The 24,542-nt window shown below is 30.0% G+C and overlaps 3 protein-coding genes across 7 annotated transcripts; all 3 read left to right on the top strand.

Moving 5' to 3' along the window:
- The first annotated feature begins 388 nt into the window (after positions 1 to 388).
- Positions 389 to 4,450, top strand: LOC108322811 (uncharacterized). Its single transcript, XM_017555070.2, has 5 exons — positions 389 to 927; positions 1,001 to 1,177; positions 1,272 to 1,355; positions 2,299 to 2,380; positions 3,680 to 4,450. The coding sequence occupies exons 1-5, from the start codon at positions 523 to 525 to the stop codon at positions 4,117 to 4,119; spliced, it is 1,188 nt and encodes a 395-aa protein (XP_017410559.1). The 5' UTR covers positions 389 to 522; the 3' UTR covers positions 4,120 to 4,450.
- Positions 4,451 to 11,811: 7,361 nt separating this feature from the next.
- On the top strand, positions 11,812 to 16,524 carry LOC108322804 (granule-bound starch synthase 1, chloroplastic/amyloplastic). Of its 4 annotated transcripts, none has more exons than XM_017555056.2 (14): positions 11,812 to 11,915; positions 12,153 to 12,484; positions 13,449 to 13,529; positions 13,624 to 13,722; positions 13,825 to 13,914; positions 14,228 to 14,291; positions 14,383 to 14,483; positions 14,578 to 14,687; positions 14,782 to 15,025; positions 15,129 to 15,305; positions 15,413 to 15,604; positions 15,710 to 15,796; positions 15,883 to 16,011; positions 16,110 to 16,524. In XM_017555056.2, the coding sequence occupies exons 2-14, from the start codon at positions 12,164 to 12,166 to the stop codon at positions 16,224 to 16,226; spliced, it is 1,812 nt and encodes a 603-aa protein (XP_017410545.1). In that variant the 5' UTR covers positions 11,812 to 11,915; positions 12,153 to 12,163; the 3' UTR covers positions 16,227 to 16,524. The 4 variants fall into 4 exon arrangements, with proteins under 4 accessions (XP_017410545.1, XP_017410546.1, XP_017410547.1 ...); XM_017555057.2 differs by having other exon boundaries at positions 11,832 to 11,915; positions 12,156 to 12,484; XM_017555058.2 differs by lacking the exon at positions 11,812 to 11,915 and adding an exon at positions 11,996 to 12,068.
- A 4,435-nt stretch (positions 16,525 to 20,959) lies between these two features.
- On the top strand, positions 20,960 to 24,440 carry LOC108322805 (glucan endo-1,3-beta-glucosidase 11). 2 transcript variants are annotated; one of them, XM_017555060.2, is made up of 4 exons: positions 20,960 to 21,295; positions 21,370 to 22,478; positions 23,525 to 23,591; positions 24,244 to 24,440. In XM_017555060.2, the coding sequence occupies exons 1-3, from the start codon at positions 21,241 to 21,243 to the stop codon at positions 23,576 to 23,578; spliced, it is 1,218 nt and encodes a 405-aa protein (XP_017410549.2). In that variant the 5' UTR covers positions 20,960 to 21,240; the 3' UTR covers positions 23,579 to 23,591; positions 24,244 to 24,440. The 2 variants fall into 2 exon arrangements, with proteins under 2 accessions (XP_017410549.2, XP_017410548.2); XM_017555059.2 differs by having other exon boundaries at positions 20,963 to 21,295; positions 23,449 to 23,591.
- The last annotated feature ends 102 nt before the right edge of the window (positions 24,441 to 24,542 follow it).

Below are 24,542 nucleotides of genomic sequence, written 5' to 3'. Positions count from 1 at the left end.
ACATCATTCATATTATATAGTCTTTTGAAATTTCTTAATTAACCAAATCAATGAAAATTTAATTAACATCAATGTACATTTTAAAAAAATGAAGTGTAACTAGCATCTTTCATCAAGTTATTCTAAAAAATTAGTCCATCCATTCATTGGTTGTCCAAAACTGGTCCCAGTTCATCACATAAATATACAAATATATATAAATACATACCTCTTAAACTTATTTGAATGGTTGACATAATGAAATAAAATAGTGAAATAATTAATACAATAATTAAGAAAATGATAATGTTTGTTTGTACTAAGGGTAGGGGCCCTACGATAATCCCGGAAAGTGGCGTTGTGGCCGCTTATCCGGTAATCCTTATCCTGAATGAATCCGTCCGCAACGCAATCGAGTGAGCCCATATCTTTTTCTCTCTCTTTATTTTTCTCTCTCTTTGCCCTTATTCTGGTGGGCATTCATTCATTCTTCTGCTCCAATTCCTGCACCCAAACCAAACCAAACCCTTCTATCCACTCACCATGCCTCTTCCTCTCTTCCCCACACCCACTCTCATCATTCCCATCATCACCGACCTCGCCGTTTTTATCACTCCCCTATGGATTGCAGTCATCGTCGGAGTCATCCTGGGCTGGGCCTGGAAGCCCAAATGGGCTTTCGACCCAAAACACGCTCTCCAAAAGCTTCGACCCCCTCGCTCCCCCAATCCCCCACACCACACTGCATTCACCTACCCCACCACCACTACTGCCGCCACCGCCGCCGCCCGCGTCAAAGACGCCGGCGGGAATGCGGTCGTCACGGAACACGATTTGCTGCACTTGTGGAAGTTGGTTGAGGAGAAAGACGGAGGCCCCGCGTGGAATCAGATGATGGACCGTTCTACCCCCACCATGCGTTACCAAGCATGGCGTAGGGATCCTGAGGTACGCGTTACCGTTTTTAACTTGTTAATTGATTGATTGAACGGTGTGATGATTGAGGGTGTTTGTGTGGTAGAGTGGACCGCCGCAGTACCGGAGCAGGACGGTGTTCGAGGACGCGAGTCCCGAGTTGGTGAGGGATTTCTTTTGGGACGACGAGTTTCGGTTGAAGTGGGATGACATGCTTATACACGCTTCGACTATACAAGAGTGTGCTCTCACTGGAGCCATGATGGTGCATTGGGTGCGCAAGGTTAGCTTCTTCTACTCTCTCTGTCTCTCTCTTTGTAATGCTACCGAGAGAAGTGCTCAAGTTGTTTGTTGATGTTGTGCAATTTTGGCTACAGTTTCCCTTTTTTTGCAGTGACAGAGAGTATATCATAGGGAGGCGAATTTGGGACGCTGGCCAAATTTACTACTGTGTCACAAAGGTTCCTTCCTATCATATTAGTTGCAAATTAAAATGCCTTTTTTTTTCATGAGCCTCTTTCTTTCTAATATTTCTAAGTATTTATTGGAGAAGAAAATAAAAAAAAAGAAATAAATAAGTAAACTTCTCTCTAAACTAAAATAAAATTAAATTTTGGAACAAATTCACGTACTTGCTATTTCATAGAAGTTCTTATTCTAATTTGTAGAAGCTCTTAGGGAATGTTTGAATGAGTTTCTTCGTAAATACTTCTAAAAGAGCAATCAAGAAGAAAGAAGTGAAATTAGTTTCTCCTCAGCTGATTTGTTGTTCTCTAAATTTTTATTTCTATCTTGAGCATAAGTTAGTTTTAGCCTATGGAGGAGTTCATTCCGTTTTTTCGTATTAGTTTTTTCCTCTAAAAGTGGTTATGGAGAATTTTGTCCAAACAAATATTCTAATCTATTGTGTATAAACCAATTTTATCTATTAGAGAAACTTTTTTCTTCTATTATAGTTTATGAAGAAGTTTATCTAATTAGTGTTTACTTTTACTGTTCGCTTATGTCCATTATTAAATTAAGGTTGGATGGGTCAGCTTGGTACTTAGATCATGTACTGCTTAATTTAGCTTGTGGTTTTTGTCGAGTCCATCCTTGATGCTAATTTGTTTATTTGGTTTGGCTTGTGTGTGAAGAGTTATAGGGCTAGTTTTTATTGACCTTTCCGTGGGGCAATTAAATGTTAAACTAGTAGAGGTTTGTGTACACTGCATCGAGCTGTCTTAAAGTTACTTGACTTGAGTCTTTTTGGAAGTATTAATCAAATTTAACTTATGGGAATTAAATAAGCTGTTTTCAATTTGAAACAGTGGTTGCTTGGTAATTATGATAGTTTTCAATTTTTGAGGAACCATCTTTTATCTGGTTTGTGATATTGACATGTGGCTTGTTTTGCTTCTTCAGGGAGTACCTTGCCCCTCCATGCCAAGGCATAACAAACCTAAACGAGTTGATTTATATTATTCAAGCTGGTGTATTCGTCCAGGTAGCAGGCAGTTTAGAGCTTGATTCTTGAAAGTGCTCTTTATTTAACTGACATTTCACTTGTTTAGAAATTATAATCAGTTCGTGTTTGTGGATATCAAAATTATAAGCTATGGTTTTGGGAAAGCTTACCAATATGTAGTTTGGAATCTTGGGGTGGAAGATTTTCCTTATCTATCTTAATAAGGCTTTCAGATATTTTATTTGGAATGGTTCTCTTGTCTTCAGACACGTAGTATAGTTCTACTTCAGAACCGAAATGCTCATATTCAACCCTTTACATATGGTTTACCCTTTTCTATCTCGGTGATTTTGTCGACTGCTGCTGAGCGTTATTTCACCTTAAATTGATTACTCAATGTCATCGAACTCTGTTAAGAAAAATACAATTTATGTGAAACCATTCAGAGCAACATTATTTTAATTGTTTCTCAGTATTTTCTGAGGTCCCATTCCTTTGAATTGTGACCATTTTATTATACTTTTCTCTATGGAGCCTCTTTTTGGTCTTCTTTAATGACCAAAGTACCAAACGTCCTTAGGTTAGTTTGGCATGCTATAAACTTTCTCTCGTTTACATTCATATAATTTGATTTCTCTTTTATTTCATTCTTCTAGCTATACAATCAGCATCCCATTCTATGCTGCATATAGCATTTTTCTCTCTTGACACTTCACTGGCTAAATTTTTCTACCATGCATCATGTTGGTCTTATAGATGTTTTAGCATTTTGATAAGTTAGTCTCAAACTATACTTAAAACGTAAATTGCGTTGTGATCCCTAATTTCAATTTGTACCAACTTGCATCTGACTGAACCCGTGTTCCATGTTCTTTCTACTCCAACTTGAACTCATTTTTTGAGTTTACTCCCTCCTCATAAAAATTCTCTTAAAATTTGAAATCCAACTGGGGTTGGATTGAACTGGTTTTGGTTCATAATATGATGGAACATGACCATAATATTTTTGTTTTCCTTAAAGTAGATTTTTATCTAGGGATGCCAAAGAGATCTTTAACGGGTTTTTCTTCTATTTTTTGCTTATTGGTCTTGGTCTGAAAACATTAAATACACCCTATAAACTGCTTTAAATTACTTAAATATTAAATGTCTATAGGATTTTTTATGTAATAAATACTTTTCTGAGTAAGAAGTTTTTATTTTTGACTTCTCATCTTGTGCCAATGGAAACATAACATCATACAAAAAAACCATCTATAAATTTTGTATCATGTTCATTAATAGTTGTTCTATAGACAATAGATACTTATGTGCATCTTTTTGCTTATCTGGATCCAGTTAAATCAAGGAAAGATGGCCAGCTGACTTCATGTGAAGTATTATTGTTTCATCACGAAGATATGGGCATACCCTGGGAAATCGCCAAGCTTGGAGTTCGACAGGGTATGTGGGGAGCTGTCAAGAAGTTTGATCCTGGACTACGAACATATGAGAAACAAAGGACTTCTGGTGTACCATTATCACCCTGTGCTCGTGCTGCTAACATCAACACTAAAATCAGTATGGACTACCTTAGTTCTCTGGAAAACACGACCACCGATTTGTTGGAGATTGAAAATGAAGATTCTTCTGACAAACCAGTTGGGAGAAACATACCTAAGCTTCTAATTGTTGGTGGAGCCATTGCTCTTGCCTGCACTCTTGATCAAGGACTACTAACTAAGGCAGTTATATTTGGAGTAGCCCGAAGGTTTGCGAAAATGGGAAGGAGATTGTGACATATTATGCTTTTTGCTTTCAGAAATGGCCGGCGAATTCCCTCTTGCAGTGGAATAAGGAATTGAGATGTTACCTCTTGCTTTGGAGCTACTACTGTTTATTGTGGATCTAGTTGGCAGCCATGGTTGAAGAGGATGGTATTATTCTTTCTTCATTTGTTTGATCTTGGAGGCAGCTTTTAACTGGAAATGCGAAATAGGAACATTTTACCTTTATGTCATTAAAGATTCTGGAGCTGCAGGAATAACATCAATATCCAGGTTTTTCTTCAGTTCATGTCCTTTTATAATCACGATTTTATATGTTAAATGACTATTAGTTAATTTATAATCACGATTTTATATGTTAAATGACTATTAGTTAAGTAGTGCGCATATATTTTAGAATTTACCAACAAACATTGAGTTGTATAAATGTTATAATTAGAAAATATTTTATCTTATAATGCAAAAGATAGGACAATTGGTTGAGTTTATTATGTATTAGAAGTGAAAAACATTAAGTCACAAATATACAAGTGTAAGATAAATTATTGGAATTATTTAAGAATTTAAAAATTAATGAATTGTTACGTAGGGTATAGATTCATTCAGGAGTTTTTATTTTGAATCATTGGTTTGATTGAAGTACTTAAGATAATTTAAAAACTGTGACGTTATGGAGAAATATGACATTATATAAAATTAAAAGCTATAGTATTTAGCTGAAATGGACTAATGCGCGTGTAACCTAAAAACAGGTAAGTTAGTACCAAAAATTTTCATCATAACATTTAATATTATATATATATATATATATATATATATATATATATATATATATATATATATATATATATATATAAGTGGCATCTTAAATAATTATAAACCTATACAATCATTCATCATATTCAATTTTAATTCGACTCACAACATCATCAAAGTTTATTCACTCATAAATTAACTTATAAAAGGTCAGGATAACTATTTAATTTACTTTACTTTAATAAATATCTTTGCAGAACTTTTTGACTTCTTATATCTAGTGTGTGTGTGTGTGTGTGTATATATATATATATATATATATATATATATATATATATATATATATATATATATATATATATATATATATATATATATATATATATAGTATATTGGTTATAAAAATCGTTAAGAGAAATATTAAAATTTTAATATTTATATCTAATATTACGATAATTTTTAAATAAGTTTTAATGTTAGATATTATTATGAAGTTTGATATTTTAATTATAACATTTTAAAATTATAAATTATTTGTTATTACATAAAATTTTATCAAAATAAATAAGTAAATAAATATAAAGTAAAGGAAATTTCACCAAAACTAAAATAAAAAATTACATTTCACAAAAATATAGACAGATTATATATATTATTAATTTTTTAAAAACTAAATATATGGAAGTAAAATACTAAATTACTTATACTCTATTAGTAAAAACTAAATTAGTTAACTTATTTTCATAATGAATTTTTTTAAAGAAAACATTCATAAAAAAACATGAGAAACTTTGAATTGTTAAAAAAAAAAATGTAAGTATCAATGTCATTTCCTTTTAACTTCAAAATATCATGACAAACTAAAGTGTAATAACTATTTTTCAGCCAAAATCTCTAAAAGTTCTTTCTTCAAGTGTGTTCTAAAGTATAAACGACTTCTATAAATGTGGTACAAATAAATAAATAGAAGTTTGTATTCTTAAAAAAGCTAAAACATTACTTACATATTCATCTTGATTTTTTTTAAATATTAACACATGTAGCTAAACTAAGACAATTAGTTGTACCATTAAATTCACCTTAAGTCAATTAGTAGATGGAATTTGTCACATTATGTCTGTAAATGAAACTATTTTACCCTTCTTAGTTTGCACATTGAAAAACTTTAACACCAAAAGATCATATATGTTTCTTAGATTTATTCTTAATCATAAGCACTAATTTCTTAATTTGAAAACTAATAGAAGTAAAAACAATTTAAACCTAAAATCTACTATTCATCCTTATATCATGCTAAATTGAAGACGAGGTAAAAAAAATATTTTTAATAATGAAACTTCCAATCTAAATATAGAATATATATTTTCTAAATGAATATTAGTAACATATAAAGTATCATTCACTTTAGAACCATGAAAGATAAATCATTTAATAGTGAACAATCATTATTTATATGTATTCTTAATTTAAACAAAATATTGAGTCCATTATTTCACTTAAAGAAGAAGTTTAATAAGTCATTTATAAACTTGAAAGCTATAAAACAATAAGTCAACAACCATCGAATTTACTAGTTGAATTTTTTTCATACACTAAGCAACTTTCTTTTTCAAGAAGTAAACATATTATGAATCTTATCAAATAGAGACTTAGCTCCAACAAAAACTGTCACATCCAAGTAAGTAAAAAAAAGAAATCCTTGATTACAAAATATAAACATCTTAAGACGTCTAGCAAAAGAAAAAAAACATCAATAATGTAAAATTGAATTTTAGAATGAATCATCCACTAACTAAAGAATGTGTCATACTAATGCAAGAATGATGTCAAATGTTACAAAATTATAGTATCTCTTCTAAAAAAAGATAAATATATTGTTACATAAAGAGTATGAAAAGGAAATTACATCCCTCTAAGACTAACCATAAGAAGCATAAGTTTCTTAAAAATATAATTTGAAATGTCGATAATGAAAACCTCCTTGGCAAAATAAAAAAAACAGAGGAAAAAAAATCTACTATCTAACCCTTCTACCACAAATGAAACGAAAATTTATGTAGAAAATGAAAAGAAAATTTCTGTAATGATTTTTGAAATAAATGAGTTACTGGATAAAAAATATTAGGAATCAGAGAAAAAACATTTGAATTCATATAAAAAAAAATTCCAAATTTGATCTACAATATTAAATCCTCATTTCACACAAGATTGGGAATGAATAATAATTTAAAACTTTTATTATAATAATTTTAATAGTAAGGTAAAAAATAATGTGATTGTGACCATTATATATATATATATATATATATATATATATATATATATATATATATATATATATATATATATATATATATATATATATATATATATATATATATATGGGTTTGCTAACACGCGTTCGCCTGTTTTTCAATTGGTACATTTTAGCAATGTGTACCGGGTTTTAGTAGACAAAAATATCCTTATATATCATGGATTCTAAGTTTTAAAGTTAAGGGTATTTTAATAATTTTAATTCTCAAAACTAAAAAAAAAAAAAAAGAAACCCCCCAAACCCTTACTCACATCTCTCATTCCTCTCAACGCTTTCTCTTTCATCTTTCTCACTCCAATCTTTTCTCTAGTGTAGCCCCAATTGAAAAAATAAAAAACATTTGCCGTTAAACAATCTTACAAAAAAATGATTTTATAATGAGTTTTCATCTTATAATTTTTGTCTTATCTAATTTTATCCAATTTTCACAAGCATAAAGGAATTGGTAATTGACTTGGAAAAAATCAGAAATACTCGCTGTTAAACAATTTCTTACAAATAATGATTTTATAATGAGTTTTTATTTTATAATTTTTGTCTTATCTAATTTTCACAAGCATAATGACATCAAAGAAATTGGTAATTGGCCTGGAAAAAATCAGGAACACTCGTTGTTAAACAATTTCTTACAAAAAATGACTTTATAATGAGTTTTCATTTTATAATTTTTGTCGTATATAATTTTATCTATTTTTCACAAGCATAATGACATCCGAAAGAATTGGTAATTGGCCTGGGGTTTTTTTTAGAGATGATGATTCAACATATGCAGATGATGAAATTAGAGAGGTTAGTGAAGATGGTGAAATTGAAGAGATCTTGAATGAACCTTTGTCTGAAGATGAATATGTCAATGACTCAACTCTTTACGAAGGCAAATTGTTTAAAGGCAAGTGTTTATGATTTTTTTCAATTGGGGCTACAGTATGGATGACAGAGAAAAGGTTGGAGTGAGAGAGATGAAAGAGAAAGGATTGAGAGGAATGAGAGAGGTGAGTGAGGGTTTGGGGGGTTTCTTTTTTTTTTTTTTTTAAGTTTTGAGAATGAAAATTATTAAAATATCCTTAACCTTAAAACTTAGAATCCATATATATAAGGGTATTTTTGTCTACTAAAATCCGATACACATTGCTCAAATGTACCAACTGAAAAACAGGCGTACGCGTTAGCAAACCCCATATATATATATATATATATATATATATATATATATATATATATATATATATATATATATATATATATATATATATATATATATATATATATATATTTGCAAAGTATATCAAGTTTTATCAGACAAAAAAATCTTCATTGATAAAAAAACATACTTTAAACTAAGATATTTTAATAATTTTCATTTTTAATTTAAAATAAAAAAAAAATCAAAAACACTCACATAATACTAATCCACATTCCTCACTTATCCAATTTATTTCTTTCTCACATCTATTTGCTCTTGTTTCCTTTATTTATTTATTGGAAATTATTTTCCAAATTCATTTATTCAAAACTTAATTATAAATTTTAAAATATTTATTATTTCCTTTTATTTAATCTTTAAATCTCTTTTAATAAACACATAAATAAATATCAACCCATATATAAATATGATGTTAAAACTAGTTTATTTTAAGTTGTGATAGGTTATAATTTGTTATTTGTAAAAAAAAAATTATAAATAAGGTAAATTAAAAGCATAGTTGCATTATGGTAATAAATTTGGCAAAAGAATCTGACTAAATTAAATAAGAAGCTGGAAAATTAAAAAATTATTTGGTATAATTATCTTGAAAAGTCATTGATAGTAATGGAATGGATATGTATTTTCCATTTTGTTGTTGAAATAGAATAGAGTTAGAAGTAGAATTAAGTAGTGGATGATGTTATGAGAGTGAGAAGTCAAAATTAGGGCACAAAATTAAAGAGTGGGAAATATGAAGTGGCAACAAATTGTTGTGCTAAAGTTTCTGATTTTTTTAATTTTAAATTAAAAATAAAAATTATTAAAATACTTACTTTACTAAAATGTATCAATAAAAAAGAGTTTATATATTAATATTATTTATTTTGTAATTTTTATTTATTTTTCATTTAATTGTTTTTTATATATTTTTTGAAATATTAAGCCATAATTTTGTGGAAAATGATACCATTAAAGTTTAGTTATTACATTTTTTTAATTATGTCCTTTTTTTTCAATCTGTTTTATGGAATATTTAAGGTTTGATATTGGTTTTGGGAAATGTTATGAATTTTCTAATATACTCTTTGTTTGTCTACTAATTCTTAATTAAAGATAATTCTAAAAAAATATATTTAATACTCTATTAATGTTAAAAAATATAATTAATTTTAGCTTGTTTTTTCGAGAACGTATGGAACTGAGGGAGTATTTAATTACAAGTATGATACAATTTTTTAAAATATCACCTTACTACATAAATTAATTACTAATTGAATGGATAACATAAATGATCATGTATTATAATAAATTAATAATATATTGCTATTTTTTTTAATAGTAACCAAAAGTTATTGAAGTTACACAAAGTATTTTAATAACATGCAATTCAAATAAATTTAAAATTAAATTACGAACTGGGCCATTTGATTGTATTTTCGACAATGACAAACTTGTTCTTAGAAACAATCATTTTTATGTTCATTAGTAATATTGTCATTCAGTGCCATATCAATTATTAGAAGTGTCACCCAGTATACCCTTATTACTATTGTTCTGTTATATTGTGCATGAAAATCACAGTGATAATTATTACCAACATTATTAATAATATTATTATTATTTAAAAACATATATAACATCAAAATAAAATTTAGTATATATATATATATATATAAATATATTTATTTATTGATTATTTTGAAATTTATTATTTCACAAGATATAATTATGTTTAGGGAAATATATATGAGTGAGTAAATTTGGTGACGAATACTAAATAAATATTCTTAATGAATATTTATAAATTATGATATAAATATTTAATTATATCATAATATCCAATTCGTAGATATATACTACTTATTTTTTTATATTTTTTAAATAATATTGTATAACACTGTATAATTAATTAAGTATTAAAAAATGTTAATTGACAATTTCAAATACAACATATTTGTTTGTGGTGATATAATAGCATGTCATACTTAACAAGAAAAGACTCTTACTATTCATAATATAGTTTTAATTTATTATGCTTAAAATAAGGGTAGAAGACTAAAAGTAATGATTTGAAAATTTTGAGAAATGAAAACAAAAGAAAATATTTTATATGGAATAAAATTAAAATTCACATGTCTTATATAAAAATGAAGAATAATAATTTTAAATTCTATAAAACTGAAAAAATAAAGAATTTTTGTTAATATACAGTGTACCCTCAAGCAAATTTTGAACCTTCGGTGTCAATTATCAAGCTTTTTCATCTCATCAATCAGAGACTAATTATAATAATCCATTTATGTATTAATAATAAATAGGATTCCACTTACAAGACTAAAATAAAAATTTACTTATTTTGTAAAGATTAAAAATAATCGTTTGAAATTTTACAAAAAAAAAAACACAAGATACCAAAATTAAAAATTATTATATCTACATAGACCAAAAATATATTTAATTAGTATATAAATGAAATTATCACAGGTTACTTAATTGTGCAGCAATACTAAGATAAGAGCTTGTTGTGCATACATTATTATATTCTTATCCAATTATTTAATCTTAGAAGTCTTTTACTATAATTTCTTTGACTTGTATTTATATGCTTCAAACCGAAAAACTTGTAACAATTAAAAAATTGTCAGACAATAAAAATTAATTATTAAACTATATCTAATATTAGGTAATTGCCTTTTTTATAAATTTAAATTGATTTTAAATTTTTTTGTAATCTAATTTTTTTATATAAATTAAATTTCAATAATAATTATGCAAACAAATATTTTTTATTACAATTTAAATAATTATCATTTCTCAATAATTAAAATATAGCACTGAATCAATAGTTAAAAAAGATGTAGCAGTGAAATAATGATTAAAAACCTAAATAAATATAAATAGACAGTAAGGTTTTACTTTAAGAGATAAAATTAAAAAAATTAATTAAATAAATAATTTTAAGAAATAAATTAAATGCGGTGGCTGAGAGATTCTCTTCACTGTATGCTCTTGAGTTGTATTTGATGTGGGACTCTAAATTTTTTGTTTCATAGCCAACGAATCTCTGTCACACTCTTGTTACTTTCTTTCTGCTCCCTTTTTGATTCCTTTTCTCCCCACAGAAAAATCGAAATCCCATTTCACTTCCATCAGAAAATGAAAGCCGTTCTTTCAGTCAACTAATAATAATTCAACACCCATTGCAACACATTCTTCATTACGCTACACACCTGGCTCTTACGTGTCTCATAGCTAATCAATCTTTTGGTCACACTCACAAAATCAGCATCAACCAAACCTGGGTGAAAATAATCTAATTTTTCTTACCTATACTCGCACGTGCTTGATCCCACATGCTATGATTTTCGCGGTGCGTAAGCGTGAAATTTGTCACTGCCTGCCACGTTTCGCTACACTGCAGGATCAGGAGAGGCTCCACATTGCTACAAATAAACCCTACTCAGATTATCTTCCTTCACGCCAAACACTCTCTTTGCACTAACCACATTCATTCTCTTGTCACTGTTTCTTACAACTCCTCCGTAACCCGTGAGTCACTTTAACTTTCTCTCTAACAAACTCTAATGCTCTTTGTTCATGTTTCACACTGATTTTCTCTACACTACTACACATGTTATTCGATTGTTTAGATCTTGAGCATTTTCTCTCAATACACTGCAATGCTAACGATGTGTTGTTCATGTATATTGGTTTGATCTCTTGGACTAGTTTACTGCCATTGTTATCATTGTGTCGTTAATGATGAATTTCTGGTGTTGCATGCAGAAGGCATTAGCATGGCAACAATGTCGATGGCATCCTACGCGTCAAACCGCACAGCTTGGAGTGTGGAGGCGAAAGTGAAATCATCGGTTTCGGTTCCGGTGAGCCTGAAATACGATGGATTGAGATCTCTGGACAAGGTGCACGTGTTAAGCACGCATGCGACCAAAACGAGAAGCTCTTTGTCTGCTAAGAGTGGGAAAAGTGGACGTGAGAGGGTTTTGGGGAAGATCGAATGCGGGATGAACCTGATCTTCGTGGGAGCTGAGGTGGCACCTTGGAGTAAAACAGGGGGACTTGGTGATGTTCTCGGAGGACTTCCACCAGCTTTGGCCGTAAGTGGATTAATTGATTTATTTCTCTTGTCTGATTTAATTGTTTTGTTATTAAACTGTCATTAAACCAGGTTTTGTGGAGAAAATCTAAGTTAGATCTGTAAAAGGTACTCTGTTAAATCCAGCTCAAAGGCCAAAAACTCTAATAAACTTAGTTAGAAAAAAAAAATTGTACAAATGGAGGAATAGATCTCATAAAATAAAGGTGCTTCCATTATTTTATTATATTGGTTCATGCAACTGATTTCAAGTGTTTAACATAAATAATATTTTAAATGTTTTTCCTTCAATAAAATCTTATTATTTTAAGTTTTTTTTTTTCTGAAATCTTACCTAAAAGTTGCCAATTTGAAAAGGTTAAAAGATCTGGTACCAAACGAAAAGGTTAATCACTCAAGTAAATCTCAAAGAAAGACAAGTCCTGAGTTCATAAAGAGAAACATAAAAATTAATATTATTCTGAATTTTTATTATATTACCTTATGTTAATGAGTTAAAATTTAATATTTATGTTAGTTTTAATTTTTTATATTTATTTAAATATAAATATATGTACTATTATTTTCTATAATCTATAATTTAAATAAAAATAGTGCTAAAAAATAATATAATCCGAAGACTTGCATAAAAATAGACTTGATCATCTATTATTATTTTTTATATTTGATGTGTAATTTATAATTTGAATAAAAATATTATTAGAAAAATAATATAATTTACAGATTTTCATGAAAGAATAAGAAATAAAAAATTACAATTATATTGATATGTCTATATTCTAAGTAGATGAATGGTTTATTTCTATTATTTTTCATTGTTCTATATTCAATATTATAGTTGGTTTGAGGTTTAAAATATTAAAAAATTTAGATATAATTTTAGACAAAATAATAAGACCAACTCTGTGTGTGTATATTTATAAATAATTCACTATTTTAACCTAGTCTTGTGCTATTTGATAAAGGGGCATGGACACCGTGTTATGACAGTGTCACCGCGCTACGACCAATACAAGGATGCATGGGACACTAGTGTGACGGTGGAGGTACTTTTTTTGTTCTAGCAATGTATCTGTACAAATCTACTTAACTCTTGGTTCTTGATTGAACTGTTTCATTTTCTTTTTTCTCTTTTGGTAGGTCAAAGTTGCAGATAGAATAGAGACTGTTCGTTTCTTTCACTGCTACAAGCGAGGTGTTGATCGTGTTTTTGTGGACCACCCATGCTTCCTTGCGAAGGTTATAATATACTTTTGTTGGCATCAATATTTATAGGATAGAGTACTCTATAACACCTTCAAATTAAACTAAGCATTTTTCTTGCATTTTTTATTTCAAAAGGTGTGGGGCAAGACCGGTTCAAAACTCTACGGCCCTAGAGCTGGAGAGGATTATGAAGATAACCAACTTCGATTCAGCTTGTTATGCCAGGTAACTTCCCCTGTAGTTTAACCTGCATAATTTTTTATTCATGATACACTGCATATCCTATAGCTCATAACTAATATTACCGTGGTAATTCGCTTCCCTTACTGCTAACACACGCAATAGTCTGAATCTATTGATTTAATTTCTCAAAGAAATGCCACCTTCTCTTGAGACATGTAACATTGTCGACTACCTCAACGGCCATTTTCAGTTTTAATTCGTCATCGCTGATTACATTTTATGAGAGCATGGATTTGAATTGACTATAAGATTTGATTCTGGATATGACGTTATCATTGCGTTCAACAACTTTCAGGCTGCACTTGAGGCACCAAGGGTTTTGAACTTAAACAGCAACAAGTACTTCTCGGGACCATATGGTATGGCTCTCTGGTTAATTCCTTGATCTTCGATATTCGGTTAAGGAAAACCTTTAAATTTAGTTTACAAGGTTTCTCTGTCTTCGGGCAGGTGAAGATGTGATCTTTATTGCCAATGATTGGCACACTGCTCTTCTTCCATGCTACTTGAAATCAATGTACCAGAACAGGGGGATTTATAGAAACGCAAAGGTAAGGATTTTATTAACTTTCTGAACGCTTGTCTTCATCAATCACCATTTAATCTTTCCAGGGAAACTGACTTTCCTTGGTCCAATCATGGCAGGTTGCATTTTGTATTCATAACATAGCATACCAGGGTAGGCATGCCTTTGAAGACTTCCCTCTTCTCAATTTACCTAATGAATACAGGAGCGCTTTTGACTTTACTGATGGGTAAGACACCCTTATCTGTTCCTAAAAGACTTACATGTTCTAAATTTAGTATTTTACTTATAACATCTTTAATATTCTTATGTTTCATTCTCAGGCATCTTAAGCCTGTGAAGGGAAGGAAACTTAACTGGATGAAGGCTGCAATAATAGAATCGGACCTAGTGCTCACTGTAAGTCCATATTATGCCCAGGAACTTGTTTCCGGAGAGGATAGAGGTGTAGAATTGGACAACATAATTCGCAAAAGGGGCATCTCTGGTATCGTGAATGGCATGGATATTCGGGAATGGAGTCCAAAAACTGATAAATTCATGGATATACACTTCGATACAACAACTGTAAGTGTTATCTTCCCTGTGATTAGATATGGTTTGCTCAGTGATATGGAATTGTGGATCATATTTAGAAATTAGCAAGTCCTTATCAAACTGCCGTTCTTAGGTCATGGAAGCAAAATGCCTGCTGAAAGAGGCCCTTCAGGCAGAGGTTGGCTTACCTGTAGACAGGGATATCCCTCTGATAGGCTTTATTGGTAGGCTTGAAGAGCAGAAAGGTTCAGATATTCTTGTGGAAGCTATCCCAAAGTTCATTGACCAGGATGTTCAGATCATAATTCTTGTAAGTGCCTTGATTAGATCGTTCTTGTGGTATTAATCCATTTTACTAATACAGCTAAAAGATAAAAGTTATATATGCTCATGGTTCTATCCCTTTTTCTTCCCCAGGGAACTGGCAAAAAGAGCATGGAGAAGCAAATTGAGGAACTAGAGGAAATTTATCCGGACAAGGCCAGAGGGATAGCAAAATTCAACGGTCCCTTGGCTCACAAGATTATTGCTGGATCTGACTTCATAATAATCCCAAGTAGATTTGAACCCTGTGGTCTAGTTCAGTTGCATTCTATGCCATATGGAACGGTATAGACTATTGGCCTCTTTTTCTCTATTTCCTTAGCATCTACTACACCTTGGTGTTACGGGACAACATTTTCTGACCCTTTAAACAATAAATGTTTTCAACAGGTGCCAATAGTTTCTTCCACAGGTGGACTCGTAGACACCGTTAAAGAAGGCTTTACTGGATTCCACATGGGTGCATTCCACGTAGACGTAAGTAAAGTAGAAAAATAGTCTTGTCTTGTTTCTATTTTATAGAGAAGCGAATCTGAAAGATTGTTACTGGGGTTTTTCTGTAGTGTGAGGCAGTTGATCCTGATGATGTGGAAAAGTTAGCATCTACCGTAAAGAGAGCCCTTGAAACCTTTGGTACCCCAGTCATGCAAAAGATTATCAAGAACTGCATGGCCCAAGACTTTTCATGGAAGGTAAGCATGTGTGATAAAAAAAATGGTGCATCCTCTAAGGCATAAACCAAGGAGGCAAATTCTGTTTATCTTATACCATTGAGATTATTATGATACAGGGACCAGCCAAACAATGGGAAAAAGTGTTGTTGAGCCTAGACGTTGCTGGCAGTGAAGCTGGAATTGAAGGTGATGAGATTGCTCCTCTTGCAAAGGAAAACGTGGCCACTCCTTGAGCATCACCATTGAGATCCTCTTTCTCAATCAATACTTGCCAGCAATCTGCAATCTGATTATAAACGTAGCCACCTTCAGATATTTTATCAACCATTTCTAAGGGAGGGGCGAAACTTCAATTTCAAGCAAAGTATGAAGCTAACTATCATAAAGCTTTTTCATCAAGGAAATTTGAAGTACATGAGTTTTATAAGTTAAAAATAATATAGTATAAGGTGAATAAATGTCAATCTATGCTTTCAAATAGTAGTTTATGTACATATTACTACAAATCAAATGAGTAGTATGTTTGCCATAGATATAAAGTATTTACATGTGTTCCAATCCCAAATTGACACCTGAAAACCGAAAAATCTTTTTATGATAATTTCTTGTTAAAATTCTTCAACAAACTAGTATCGATTCTCATAATAAAAAATTGAAGTGTCACAATTACTATTTTTTTTATCTACTCTCTATGATAAAAACAATGGCTAAGTGCATGTGAGAGGAAGAATACTAATTGCAGTTTTCTTAATATAGATTATAACTTCACTGTTCGAATAGTTCAATTATATGGGATAACCTAAGACATAATATAAGTGGATGTCTTTGTCTGAAGGCTATATTTGATATTTATGATAAGACTAGAGTAATAATGGCAAAATGATGAACCATATTAAAAAATGCAGCACTATAACAAATATGATATTTTATTCTTCATTTATTTTATTTTATTTTAATCATGCGCCAATATATCTTTCCAGGTCCTTTTTTATTTTTTAAAAATTCTGATTCCTTTATTTCTTTTGAGCAATAGCAGACAAATAAGTTTAGGCTTTTTTGTTTTCTAATAATAAAAAGAAGAGTGTAGATGAAGTCTTGTAGAATCGTGGCTGTAAAGTTATGCATCAAAAACAAAAGGCGTCAGTTTCCAGTTTCCTAGAGGTTGGGTTTGGGAATGCTGATCGCGAAAATGTGAAAGTGAAAGTAAAATAGTGAAGAAGGATTGCTTTTGATCCCTTCTACATTATCCAGAGTTATCGTCCTCATAAATCTATCAGTCTCAAGTTTATTTCAATTTCTTCATTTCTATTAATGAATTTCTTCATTAATACAGTAGGATGTCAAACTATTATAAAGTTAAGACTTAACTTCGCAGTCACATGACACTGTTACTAAATTTTTTCTTCTCATAAATAAATTAATTTTACAAAAAGTTAAACATTCAAATCATAAATATTACTAATTAACTTTAGTATTTTGAAACATTTAATCATAATAAGTATTAACATTATTAATTATTTTCAATAATTATATATAAATAAATGTGTGTATAAAGAAAATTATTCAATGTACAAATTAGATTTAAATTAGAATATATAACTGTATTATCAATTAACATACATTACCATTGATTAATCATGATGAAATAATCACTTTAAAAAGTATTTCTTATAAAAAAAATCACAATTAGTTTATTTATTTTTCACATGATAATTGTTTTATAATTGTAAAAAGGTTTTATAAAATGTAATAAATTGATTATCATATTATATAAAATTATGGTTCATGTACATTTATGTAATTAATTAAAATTATAATAAATATATATATATATATATATATATATATATATATATATATACTAATTGTAATCACCATAAATATTATAACTATATATTCCGAAAATAAAAATTATTGATTTCAATAAATTTTGGTAAAAGAAATCTTCATAATATTATTATATAATATTTATTTACATAAATAAAATTCTTATATATATATAGCTTTATATTTTCATATTTTAAATTTAAAAATAGACAGATAATTCAAAATTATTTTTAAATAATTTTACACATAATTATGGTGAAGTTTAAATAAAGTTTAAACTTTATTTTATATATTAATTTATAAATTGAATAATGTTTAATAAAATTGTATAGTATGAGCCTCACTTGAGAATATGAATTGGTCAAGTAGATACCAATACTTAGAATCGAACTTATCCTCAACAAAAATTATTGATCAATGGTACAATTGGCTTAGTTAAGATTATACGAGGAGATTAGATAAATTAACCTAAAAATTATGATTAAAGTGTGATTGAATCGTAATTATATTGGTGGTAACTAAAATTTCATTACAATTTCTGTAGATAAGGTTTCAAATAGATGATGATTATTGATTGTTGCATTTAATATATGAACATTCAGACTCTTTCTAACTTAAGCATGAAAATAATTTTTATAGACACCATCCGAGTGGATATAAACTAATGGAAGACTTGTATTATCGAACGAATTAAAAATAATTACAACAGAACGGTAGAGAAAGGAGTGAAGGATTGAATTATATTGAAGTTGTTGATAGTCAACCAATCCCCTAAAAACAAAAAGTATATTGAGCATTTCAATTAAATTAATTACATTCTTTCTCGTAAGCATAAAAACTTATAAAAAATGGAGCCTGAAGTGAATGTATAAAGTTAAATAAAGTCTCTCTCTATATATAAATATATTGCAACAAATACAAATTATGTGAGTGGAAGTAGGAAAAGAGATTAATTAAAAATAAAATAATAATAATAAAAGATATGAATAAAAATTGATAGGTTAGAAGAAAATATAGGAGAGTACAAGTAAAATAAGATAAAAATTGTGATTGGTAGATTTTTTAGATACATGTACGCTGGTGTACATGTCCGACTCAAGAATAAGTTTTAACTTTTTATTAAAGCTCAACATTTTTCACTAGTAAACAAATATTTAATGAATATAGTCTGGACTTATTTTATGAGATGGTTATTTGTTATTACTAAAATATTCAACCACAATAATCATATCTCCTAATTTCATATAAAAAAAAATACTAAAATAGAAAAAGAAAGTACTAGGTACATATTCATTCTTCATACTTTACTTTCACTCTAAACAAATTCATAAACTTGTATTTACTTAAACATTGGAAAATCTTTTATATGTGAGTCTAGAACTAACCTATCATCTAAAACCATTTATAGGATTTTGTATGTGTCTTGCAAACTTAGAATTCAAATTCAATAACAAGAATTTGGGTAAAAAAATAACTTTATATTTATATTTTATGTTATTGAATATGTATACATAATTTAAGTAGTTTTTTAAAAAAATATATGTCATTATAATAAATTATAAATAATTACAATATGCACATAATTAATCAATTATATTTATATATAATTATTTGTTATTTTGATTAAAAGAAAGATGATGAAAAATGAAAAAAATATGAAATGATAGTTTATGAAAGTTAATAAATAATGTAATAGGTTTCATAAATTAAAATAATATTTTAATTGATAAAAATAAAAATTATCATGGAGAAAGAGGAATTGATTATCTATTCATATATCACCCTACTCCACAAACAACTCTCCGCTCTCCTTCAACACTTGATTATGAGACTTCGAAACTTCAACTCTTCTATGTTAAAAACAAATTTGATCGTCTCATTTCCTTTCAAACACCTCACCACTTACTCCAACACCCACCAACACACTAACAATGGATCACACCAACTCATCAAAACCAAATAACAAAAGAGAATCGATTATGTAAATTTAAATAAAAGAAAATAATCAATTCTTAAAATCACATGACCATACATTGTATTTTTCTGGGCATACATATCTTTCCTTCAAAATCATATTGTTTCTGCCAATAAATTGCTTACATTTTTCTTTAAATTAATTGAACCAAACAAACTTCTCATTTGTTCTTCCTCACTTGTGATCAGAAAAATAGTCTAAACACCATAAACAAATCATAAAATTTTTAAAAGTCATAATTGATCATCTTTTGTACTAATTTATTATCATTATTATTTTTATATAATTGCATAAACAAGCCTACATTTAATATGTAAAATGTATTATATCTTAAATATAACTGATTATACCTATAAGATAATTAGCTGGTGATAATCAAGTGTTAAATGCTTCAACTCATCTTACATAAACTCATTCCACCCAATCAAAACCTATGATTTAGTTAGTTAGCTGGTGATAACTTATTGGTTTTATGTTTTAACTGAAATTAATTTCTACCTGTAAATCCAATTATCTTCCATCACGCGGTTCCGATTCATCACGAATCACAACAAATTTTAATTAATACATCCAATTTGGTTTTTATTAAATTAAATTCATAATACTCTTTCTTCGTAAACATAAAACAAGTAAAGAAAAATCTTAATATTCAAAAAAAAAAAATATTTGACAATTTTTTTACAACACAGCTTACGTGGTAACTTGTGATTGATCCATTTTAAATATACAGATTAATAAAATAGTAACACATAATCTATTGTTAAAAAGTTGTTAACATGGTCCTTAAAAAAATGGTATTATGATATAATTTTATATTCATTTGATAATGATATAAAGATAAAATTGTCATAAAATGTAAAGTTTTATATTTTTTTAAGAAAAAAAAAAGTAAAAATAGTGTATGAATGTAAAAATTTAGGTACGTGAAATTATATTTTTCATTTTCAAAATGGAATGAACCTGATAAATTTTGAATTGAATGACAAATAAATTTATTCCATTCAATGTTACTTTTATAACTGAACTAATTAGTTGACCTTGTTTTGTCTTATTTTTTCCATACTATTACTACCACCATTACTGCTAATAATAATAATAATTATTATTATTATAATAATAACTTTTGTTTTGAAGAGGAAGAAGTAGGAAACATACATAGATGAAGAGGAGGGTTACATGAGGAAGCATCTTGTTCCTCTTGTTTCTAAACAAGCGAATTTGTTGCTCTTTCCGCGTGTCTCCCTTCCCATACTTTTCCAGGGAATCTTTTTCTTTTATCTGTCATCATTTTTTATTTTTTCATTTCCATTTTCTCTCTAAATTAAAATATCTACCACCTCTTCGTTATCTCTCTCTGTCTCTCTTCTTCCCGAGACTCCTCACTCACACCAAAACACTGTTTCTTTCACTAATTCTCTTCACATTCCTAGTTTATCCAAAGATCCATGGACTACCATTCCACATTCCCTCGCTTCTTCATCATCTTCTTCTTCGTTACCAGTAAGTTAATTAACTAAACCATTTTTTTTTACTTTTTCATCGGAATGGAAATTCACAATGCTGTTGTAATGTAGCCGTAGCACTTCCTGCAACCACCGTCGTGTCCATTGGGATAAACTACGGTCAAATCGCCAACAATCTTCCCTCACCGGACGACGCAGTGGCGTTGGTGAAATGCGTCGGAGCAACCAAGGTGAAGCTCTACGACGCAGATCCGAGGGTTCTGAAAGCGTTCGCCAACACCGGAGTGGAAGTAATGGTGGGTCTGGGCAACGAGTACTTGTCCAGAATGAAAGATCCAACGAAAGCTCAGGCATGGATCAAAACCAACCTACAACCCTACCTTCCAGCCACTAAAATCACCTCAATCTTCGTCGGGAACGAGGTTCTCACCTTCAACGACTCTTCCCTGACCTCGAACCTCCTCCCAGCCATGCAGAGCGTGCACACAGCGCTCGTCAACCTCGCCCTCGACAAACAAATAACCGTCACCACCACGCACTCCCTGGCCGTGCTCCAAACCTCGTATCCTCCTTCGGCCGGAGCATTCCGTCCGGACCTGGCTCCGTGCCTGGCTCCCATCCTGAGCTTCCAAGTGAAAACCGGATCTCCCTTCCTCATCAACGCCTACCCTTACTTCGCCTACAAGGCCAACCCCAAACAGGTTCCCTTGGACTTCGTTCTCTTCCAACCCAACCAGGGGATGGTGGACCCCTCCAGTAACCTCCACTACGATAACATGCTATTCGCGCAGATCGACGCAGTGTATTCCGCGTTGGACTCTTTGGGCTACGGGAAGTTGCCGGTTCACATTTCGGAAACCGGCTGGCCTTCGAAGGGGGATGAAGACGAAGCCGGTGCGAACCTCGAGAACGCAAAGAAGTATAATGGGAATCTCATTAAGATGGCTATGAGTAACAGCAAGAAGGGCACACCGTCCAGGCCCAACTCCGATTTGAACATTTACGTTTTCGCTCTGTTTAATGAGAACATGAAGCCCGGCCCAACTTCCGAGCGCAACTATGGGCTTTTTAAGCCCGATGGGACCCCCGCGTACCCCCTCGGCTTCTCTCTGGCTTCTGCTCCAAACGACGCCGTCAATAACAGTTCCGGTACTGGCACGCCGCCGCGGCCACCCACCTCCTCCACCGGATATTTGTCCATTTCCTCTGCTTCCTCTCTGGTTAGTTACACTAATTCCACTACTACTTTCTGCTTATTATAACTATTGTTATTAAGTTAAAAGTTTTGCATTAGGTTGCCAATTTGATTCCTTATTTAACTTTATTTTAATTAATTATTTGCTTCTTATAGGTCACTATCTTTTATTTTAGTTTTCGTACGTTTTAGTTTGTATTCAAACAGGTTTTGTTTTTTTGTTTTGGTCTACCTTGTGAGAATGAAAATATATTACATAAAAATAAAATGAAAAGATTTTTTTTATAAAAATAAAAATAAAAATAAAAAAATTTAGTACATAGTGGATTAAAATAAAAGGTTAATTAATGTATTAAATCAAAGGATTAGTTAAACTAAAAATTATGTAACCTAACTCTAGTTTTGGTAAGACAGAAAGTATTCTCGGGATTATCAATGAAACTGTCGATTTCGCGTAGACTAAGGTTTTTCTTTTTTTCCTGAATATGATCGTGTTATCTATTTCGTTGATAATTCTAATCTAGAGGCTGAAAATATATACAAGTTAATTTCTTTACCAATCAATATTTATGAGATAATTGTGAGTGGACAAGGCTTTTATATCGATAATGAATAAAAAGTTGTATATGCAATAATTAAATGCTATAAAAATAAAAATTATACAGTTAATTTATCGTTTCTTTATCGAACTTATTGTATGCTTGATATGTGATTGGAATAAAAATATAATTATTTTGAAGTTATGTCCTGGATGTTTATAAATCCATAACTGGGTTCAGGTGTATACATTTTTAGATGAAGTCACACGTTTGCGTCGTTTTCTTTTTTTTCTTTGTTTGCATATTTTTAAGAATATTTTATAATTGTAAAGATACATTATAATAATATTTTACTGACACTTCTTTATTTTTGAACTTTTCAACTAACTAGTTAGTTTTTACTGACAATATAGCCGTTACTGTAATAACGTTGATGTTTGGTTGGGTTTGGGACAGGAGAGATGTTGTTCAGTTTCGTTTTGGTTTTTGGTGACGGTGCTGATTTTGAAGTTTTGAGGATATTTCGGCGCAGAATGGAGAGAGAGAAAGGGTGGTGGCGATGGGGAGAAGAGCAAAGGCAGAGTGAGAAGGGAGCAAAGGTAAAGAAAAAATTATTAATACATTTATTATTTTATTTTTTTCACTTTACTTGTCCCATACTGTTGGAATTATTGTCGCACTCCCCCATAAAGAGATAAAGACCATTCAAATTTTAAAATTTGTCATTGTTTGGGTGGTGCAACTAAATTTGATTGTAAATAAAAACTTATGAAATAATCAAGAGAATTTTTTTAAGTTTGACTGTATAATTTTAAAAAATAATTATTTAACACATCTAAATTTTTTACATTTATTTAACACTAAATTTTTATATTTTATATTTTTTTAAATATAAAAATTTACATTTTTATAATAATATATTTTGTATTAAATAAAAATAAATATAAAAGTATTAAATAAAAATAAATATAAAAGTGTCTCGTAGTATTATTATTGAGTTGGCCTAATATTAAGATTGGATTAGGTTAGCATTAAGTAGTAGTAGGTGTGGGATTAATTTGTTGCATAAGTTTGTTGGTAACATAAGTATTATTGGAAGCGTATTGAGAGAAAGAAAAGACGTGTGAAAAAGGTTGTAGTTAGGAAACAGACAGAATGAGCATCATCAGCATTAGGCACTTTTTTGTTGGCAGCATAAATAAAGAAAGTTAAGCCTTTTTCGTTGTGTGTGTTTGTGTTTCAATTTTGCAGGGAGTAGACGTGATGTTTAGGAATGATGGAAAGTTAGCTGTGGACTTCACTAGCCCTGTCTTGTCACTCCCCACACCCGGGGACTAATTTATTATTATTATTTATTATTACTATTACATTAAATTAGGAATACATGCAATTTGATTGGTATTTTTGTCGGACATTCTTTCATAATAAATATGTTTTGTAGTGTATTCAACTCTATTACTCGTCCACCTCCTCCTCTCCCACTCCTATGCAAATTTTATTTGGTGTACAATTATTTCAATTCCTTAAATAAAATATAAGAACAATACAGC

This window comes from Vigna angularis, chromosome 3 (genome assembly GCF_016808095.1).
Source record: "Vigna angularis cultivar LongXiaoDou No.4 chromosome 3, ASM1680809v1, whole genome shotgun sequence".
Classification (NCBI taxonomy): Eukaryota; Viridiplantae; Streptophyta; class Magnoliopsida; order Fabales; family Fabaceae; genus Vigna; species Vigna angularis.
Note: the sequence above shows the minus strand (reverse complement) of the source record. Positions and strands in the feature narration are given on the sequence as shown.